A 7,997-nucleotide genomic window follows, 5' to 3' on the forward strand; every position below is an offset into this window, starting at 1 on the left:
ACATTGCCCAACCTTGATATGGATGAAGTCATAGAGAGAGATGGGGATAGTCAGGATGAGGAGGTGGAGAGGATGAAAGGAAGAGGAGATCGTGGATGAGGATAAGAAAGGCAAAGGAGGCAGTCAGAAAAGAGAGGGAGGACTTTCAAAGGGAGAAGGAGAGATGGAGAAAAAGGTTAGAAAAAGTAAGAACACTTATTTTGGAAGAAGACGAAAAAGTTGAAGAAGTCGAAGAAGAAATAGGCGCAGGACACTTCGAAGGGTTTGAGGCAGTGGAGGAGAAAGAGAAGGAAGAAGAGGACAAAGAGGAGGAGAAAGAGAATGAAGAAGAGGACAAAGAGGAGGAGAAAGAGAAGGTAGAAGAGAAAAAAGAGGACGAGAGGAAAGAAACAACATGTACTGTTACCATTGACCAACAAAATGAAGTAGGGAGCATTGAGAGATGCGTGAAGATGGAGGCACGCATTAGGAAACCAAGCCACAACGTGATGAGCCCCTACGGACCACTTTTACCCCAAAAGAGGAAGCTACTAAGGAAGAAGAAGAATGGGAAGAAAGAGGAGGTGAGAGAGGAGGACAAAGATGAGGAGAAAGTTAAGGAGATGGAGGAGGAGAATAAACAAGAGAAGAAAGAGGAGGAAAAAGAAGAGAAAGAAGAGGAGGAGAATGGGAAGGATAGGAGGACTAAATTGATTAAAAAATTGTTAAAGAATGAGACAAGGCAAGTAGATGCAAAATGTATAACCTTATTTTGTTTATAGCTGTGTCATTTTCTAACAATTATATCATTTTCTAGTCGTTGTATCATGAAGGAAGAAAGTATAACGATATTTGTTGACGACTTGGTATGCCTGTGGAGGCGTAGAAGATACCTCAGTAATAATGTAAGTGACTTTTGTTTAAGGGTGATTAAGAAAATATATGTAAGTCAATAACGATATGAATAATCTTCTCTTCAACTTTTTTTATTGAAGGTATTGGATGTATACGGAAAGTTTCTTCAGAACTCCTACAAGGACAGATCAACAACTCCTCATAGCAAAATTATATTTGTTCCTTCATTGGTACATGTGAGTAAATTTTTCTACGTTAAGAATGCTAGTTTTCCTTCATTGGTGGTTGAAGCATTTATTTACAATCGAGGACTTTCCTTCAACAGGGAAATCTTATTTCTAGACTTCGTACCATGGATGAGACCACGGATGAGAAAACAAAGCTCAAAGATTATGAAATTGCGAAAAGGATATTGAATGCTAGACTTATAGATATCCCGTGTGAAGAGATTAATATGGTCTTGATCCCATTATGTCAAAACAACCACTGGGTTCTGCTTGTGCTTGACATGGTTAAAAAATCCTTCTTCGAGTGCAACTCCTCAAAAGAGCTTAAATTCGACAAACTAGCAAGGCATACGGTAATTACATTAACATTTTCAGTGATAGTCTAAGATTCTTAGATATGTCAAACAGTTATATTTCATTTCTGATTTTTTCTCCAAGTAGCCTTCATAAAAGAATATTTCAAGTCCCATGGTTGTGACATAGACCACTTTCCATATGCCCAAGTGGCAGACTTCCCACAACAAGATAATGGGTAAGGCAGCCTATAAACCTTTTAAATGTGAATGCTTTATGTCATTCAGAGTTTAATCCTATTCCATTTACACTACCTATTGTTTTGCAGATTTGACTGTGGACTATTTGTGATCAAAGGGATCGAGCATATGTATAGTGGGGTCGCTTTCAATTTTGGTCCGGATGACATTCCTCAGATGCGACTGGAACTATGTCAACAATTTATACGAGGAGAGTTTGGGAAATGTGAACTTCAATAGGAGAAATGTTGTGGACGGATGTGATTGTTGTGTTTGAGTTGTTGCGTTGTTCAAAACTTAAATGGCATGTGTATGTGTTGTTCAGAACTTCAATAGGAGAAATGATGTGATTGTGTAAACAGGTTGTTGTGTAAATGGGTTGTTCTGTAAACAGCTTGTATACTGTGTTGTTCAGAACTTCAATAGGAGAAATGACGTGATTGTGTAAACAGGTTGTTGTTCAAAACAGGTTATTGTGTAAACAGGTTGTTGTGTAAATGGGTTGTTCTGCAAACAGGTTGTTGAGTAAACAGGTTGTATACTGCGTTTCTAAGTTGGTAACCCTATTTTTAGACTCCAGAACACCGCTCACATTCACCAGACTTGATGGTCTCATTTCTAAGTTGGTAACCCTATTTTTATACTTGATCACCCCAAAATCGAGGATTTGAAAACCCCATGTGGATGGACCAGTAACTTCGGCCAACACGCATGGACTTGATGATCCCATTTCTATTTTGGTGACCCCATTTTTTATACCTGATAACCCCAAAACCCATGACTTGAAAACCCCATGTGGATCGGCCAGTAACTTTGCCCAACACACACGGACTTGATGATCCCATTCCAATTTTGGTAACCCCATTTTTTATACCTGATAACCCCAAAACCCATGACTTGAAAACCCCATGTGGATCGGCCAGTAACTTTGCCCAACACACACAGACTTGATGATCCCATTCCGATTTTGGTAACCCCATTTTTTATACCTGATAACCTCAAAACCCATGACTTGAAAACCCCATGTGGATCGGCCAGTAACTTTGCCCAACACACACGGACTTGATGATCCCATTCCGATTTTGGTAACCCCATTTTTTATACCTGATAACCCCAAAACCCATGACTTGAAAACCCCATGTGGATCGGCCAGTAATTTTTGCCTGACACATGGACTTGAAGATCCCATTTCGATTTTGGTGACCCCATTTTTGATACCCGATGACCCCAAAATCGAGGATTTGAAAACCCCATGTGGATGGACCAGTAACTTCGGCCAACACGCATGGACTTGATGATCCCATTTTGATTTTGGTGACCCCATTTTTTATACCTGATGACCCCAAAACCGAAGACTTGAAAACCCCATGTGGATCGCCCAGTAACTTTTGGCCAACACACATGGACTTGATGATCCCATTTCAATTTTGGTGACCCCAATTTTTATACCTGATAACCCAAAAATAAGGACTTCAAAACCCCCAGCTTCACATAACCCTTTTTTGTAGACTTGATAATCCTCTACCAGTAACTTGATAATCCTCCAATGGAATTACAATTCTACTCATGATGGAATAACAAAAGATATGGATCCAAAGAAATGGATGTTATATTCATTCAATGTGCTTCATGTATTACATCCCAATTCATTTAGTACAAAAAAATTAGAATGGTTAAGTACCCAGAAAAATATTTTTTTACCCACCTTGTCTGGTTAAGTACATAAAAAACATACCATTTACAAGTAATCCACTTGTCTTAAAAAAAAAGAGACTGAAGTAATCCATCGTATGCAACTAATCCAATTGTCTTTCAAAAAATTAGACTGAAGTCATCCATCATATACAACTAATCCACTTGTGTTTCAAAAAAGAGAGTGAAGCCGTCGATGCATTGTCTCAGGAACACACTTTTACAAGAAGAAAGGAGGTTCACAAGGTACACCAGACCTAAAAAATACCAGCACCACAGTTAATTATTCTTGAAAAATATTTTTTTATAAAAATAGAATAATTCATATAATGTGTACCACGTACCTGTTGAAAATAGGTGCAAAAGGTCCAATGGCAGTTTCGTCAACAGGTTGTCTTACGATGGGAGGTTCTTTGCAACTTCTTTTGTTGTGACCAAGTTGTCCACATGTGGTGCAATTGTAATGTAATCCGCTTTGCAATTCACGATCCGTTCTTCTTGTACGCGGCCTTCCAGGTGGCCTCTTTGCACGTGGTGGTAATAGTGTCATTAAAGGTTCTGCAGGAACTTGCCATTGGGTCCGATCAAGTGTAGGGTGCAACACCTCATCGTATGTATCTCGATACCTCTGTACATGATACCATTCTTTGCAGTAATCGTAAGGATCAAAATCTGTGATGCCAATAGCTGCCATGGCATGTCCGCACGGTAGTCCAATCGTTTGGAAAGCACGACAGGTGCATGTTTGCAGGTGTAGGTTCACAGCATCAACATTTTGAAGGGACTTTACTTCATAATCATGAACACCTATTCGATAAGCTGTATATTGGCGGCTTTCTTCCCTTGCCAATGTCATATGTTCTTCTGCGTAATGGGTCAACTTTGTCTGCCAACCTTGACCCATTTCTTGACTTTTCTGCAAGAAGTCAGAAGTCTTCCATCGAGTGTGTTCTACCAATGATGCAATCGGCAATTTTCTCGCATCCTTCAAGACAACATTGAAACACTCCGACCTATTGGTCGTCAATACATCATATCTATCCCCCTTAAAATAAAAACTAGCCCAATGTTCCTTGGGGATGTCACTTATCCACTTGTGTGCATTTTCATTAATTTCCTTAATCTTCTCCATTGTTTCTTTAAAAACACACTCTCTCAATGCCCGTGCAGCTCTCCAAAATAATTTCTTTAGTAAAAGATCTTTGAACACAGAATAGAAATTGGCGGCGAGGTGACGCATGCAATAACTATGATTTGCATTAGGTAATTCTATAGGTACTGCTTGCATCAACCCCTTCTGTCGATCAGAGCATATGGTGAATACGTTCGTCTCCGCTTACATTACGTTTTCTCTCACCAACCTAAGAAACCACCTCCAACTATCTTCGTTTTCGGTCTCGACAACTGCAAACGCTAATGGAAATAATCCGTTGTTACCGTCAACCCCGACTGCAATCAATAAGATTCCTAGATACTTTCCTCGTAGATGTGTACCATCGACCAAAACTATAGGTCTGAGTGTTCGATTAAAGGAACGTATGCTAGGACCAAATGTCCAAAATAACCGAACAAACCTATCATCTCCCCTTGGACGTAAATCTCTTCCACGGAAAACACGCATATAGGTGCCAGGATTTCTTCTCATCATCTCAACTGAAAGTGCAGGCAATATGCGGTAAGAGTCCTCAACATTCCCACACTTAATTTCAAGGATGATGTTCATCGCAATGTACGCTTTTCGATAGCTTATAGTTATACCCCATTGCATCTTAATATCTTATGATCCTTGTCCCGATCTCTTCTGGGCGACTGAATAAGCGTAAGCATGTCTTAGCAACCCAAGCTGATGTTACAAGAGGGTGATCATTGCCCCTTAGTTGAGTTGTGCACGTATGGTCGGGAACACACGTCTTCACTAACACATAAGTCATATTATTAATGCCAGATATACGCCATTTGCAACCTTCTTCCTTACATCGAACGGCATATTTTTTTGGTGTTGACTTTGATTTCACAAACTTAAATCTTTGCCGAATTGCATACTCTCGAACTACTTGCTTGAACTGTTTCATATCTGCAAACATTGCCCCACAAGTTAACTTCTCAATCTCAACATTATCAGCATCTACCTCATGAGCCCCAACAAACATATCATCTACTTCCATTTGTAGCCTACTGTCATGAGGGACACCAAGATTTCCATCATCAACATCATGATCATCATCAATGCCATCATGATGATCCTCGTCATCGTCACTATGATCATCATCATTCCTATCTTCTTCAAAATAACCACTCATGACACAAAAATCATCTTGAAATTCATTATTGAAGTGCATTTCTAAATCTCCATCACTTTGTCTGTCGTGGATATGTTCAATGGCATGATCCGTCAAATCATGTGTAAATTCTTCATTTAGGACAATGCGAGACCTGCATAGTTGAACAATATATAATCAGGCTAGTAGATTGATTAATTTTTAATTTCAAATATTGAAGGGGGAAAACCATTGGTAAAGAAGGACAATACCTTACAGTCGGTTATGTTGAATCACCTCCTATATTGTTACCATCAAGTTCATCATCGTAGTCTCTTTGCAAATCCACTTCAAAATGCGGGGGATGATTGACATTTTCTGCTTCTCGAGGAAGATTTTGGGGTGGATTCGAAGTAGACGGAATGGCTACATTATTAGAGGGTCCCGTAATAGAAACATTGTTTGGAGGCAGCATTGACGAATACAATGAATTTCTACCATTGTCACTAATGCTTTTGAATATGTATATCATCATAGAATTAAACACATCTTTGTCAAACATCCTCATGATGGTTTGGAAGGCATCATCATTATCGACATCCATTAAAGTGGATATATATGGATCAACAACGTATCGACACTTTATGGATTCAATCACCTGCCCTTCTATAGTTCCGATTCTTTTCTGGATTAGAACTTTAAATTGTTGGAAATTGATTCGTCGTCCAATCGATAAGAATGTCTTCCTCCCACCGATATATTCCCACGAAACTTCATCCTTCAATTTTCCATCATAGTGTAAAAGAAGAGAAACCATTGTTTCGGTTTTTTTAAACACCTGCAAAGACACACAAAAAGATGTCAGAAGAACAATGTTGAAAAAAGGGAGTTTTCAAATCTCTAAACAGGGTTGTCAACACTCTAAATGGGGGTTGTAAAGTCTCAAGAAGGAGGGTTATGAAGTCAATAAACATGGTTGGCTAGGGGGGCTCAAGTCTAAAATAGGGCTGATCAAGTAACTAAATTGGGGTTTTCAAGTGTCTATAGAGGGCTTCTCAGGTCCCAAAGGGATTATCAAGTACCTAAATTGGGGTTAACAGATATCTAAGGGAGGGTTTTCAAGGACAAAAAGGCTTATCATGTGATTAATTGGGGGTATCAAGTATCTAGATGGGTTTCAAGACTATAGAAGGGGGCTTTTCAAATCTATGAAGGGAGTTATCCATTATCTAAATTGGATTATATATAAGCAGGGGTTTTCAACTCTCTAGGAGAGGGTTTTCAAAGCTTCTAAAGTCTATAATAGAGGGGTTTTTAACTCTCCAAAAGGGGGTTGTTAAAGGTTTTAAGGCCTATAAAAGAGGGGTTTTCAAGTATCTAAATGGGGCTTACTAAATATCTAAACAGGGTTTGCAACTCTCAAAACAAAACCTCAAAATAGGGTATCCACCTGAAATCGGGTTTTCAACTCTCAAAAAGGGTTATCCACTACAAATCATTAGAGATGAACAAAATACAAAACCCTAAACAAGATAATACAGATATGAGAAAACAAAAACATTGCAAAAATACTACTCACGTGTTTGTTGAGTTTTCCCACGTCCAATGCTACGTTAAAAAACCCCCAAAGTAGAAAATGATACAGTAAAGAAGAGGGAAAAGGTAAAAGTACAAAAGTAAAAGCAACGTGGTCTTTAAGAAAGGAAAAGGGCATTTTCGACCCCAATTTTCCATCCGTACATATTTCGTCCCCCATTCGTAATTTTTGAAAAGCCTGGGTCCAGTTGATAATTCTGCCTAATGTTTGTCCCCCATTGGTAATTGGTCCACTTAACAACAATGACACCTCATGATTCTCAGTAGATGAATTCTAGTTGCTAAAACAACCGACTCAATTCTAGTCGCTTTCCTCACGTGACATGATGCCCACATTGGTACGCATGTGCACATGTGCAACAAAACAGCCACCTCATGATTGAGAGCACCTTGAATCCTTGATAGAACAATCCAAGGCCGTGATCCTTCAGGCCTCATTTAAGAATCCTCTTATAAAATCTGAACCGTTGATTTCTGTATATCGATTGGCCTCATGATATTCTACAAGATCATTGGATCCTTTGCCCTTCGTGGGACCCAAAATTTACCTCTACCAAGTTGGTCGAACCTCATCTTGGGGCCCTTTTGCAAAGCCGAATTGGGTAAAAATATGAGTGGGCCCACACATGTTCTTAACCAAATTAATTGTAGATCTCATCAAATGGATGATTCGATCACGTCTATGGTGTGATGGTTTATGCTTAAAATTCAATGGATAGCCCAAATAGCTCTTTTGATGGGCTTTCTATATTATAATCAATCGCAGTAATCCCAACCATTCAAATGATAGACCCCACGTAAATTGATTGTGTCCAAAATCATTCCCATTGGCCGATCCGAGCCATCCATCTAATGGG

The 7,997-nt window shown here is 39.2% G+C and overlaps 2 protein-coding genes across 2 annotated transcripts; both read right to left on the reverse strand.

The window, feature by feature from the left end:
- Positions 1 to 3,506: 3,506 nt before the first annotated feature.
- LOC143883111 (uncharacterized) lies at positions 3,507 to 4,526 on the reverse strand. Its single transcript, XM_077386472.1, has 2 exons — positions 3,631 to 4,526; positions 3,507 to 3,543 (listed from the first exon to the last, which is right to left on the reverse strand). The coding sequence occupies exons 1-2, from the start codon at positions 4,524 to 4,526 to the stop codon at positions 3,507 to 3,509; spliced, it is 933 nt and encodes a 310-aa protein (XP_077242587.1).
- Positions 4,527 to 4,622: 96 nt separating this feature from the next.
- Positions 4,623 to 5,054, reverse strand: LOC143883112 (uncharacterized). The gene has a single exon (XM_077386473.1). The coding sequence runs from the start codon at positions 5,052 to 5,054 to the stop codon at positions 4,623 to 4,625; it is 432 nt and encodes a 143-aa protein (XP_077242588.1).
- Between the last annotated feature and the right edge of the window lie 2,943 nt (positions 5,055 to 7,997).

This window comes from Tasmannia lanceolata, unplaced genomic scaffold (genome assembly GCF_043159265.1).
Source record: "Tasmannia lanceolata isolate RefF3 unplaced genomic scaffold, GAP_Taslan_0.1 ptg000008l, whole genome shotgun sequence".
NCBI lineage: Eukaryota > Viridiplantae > Streptophyta > Magnoliopsida > Canellales > Winteraceae > Tasmannia > Tasmannia lanceolata.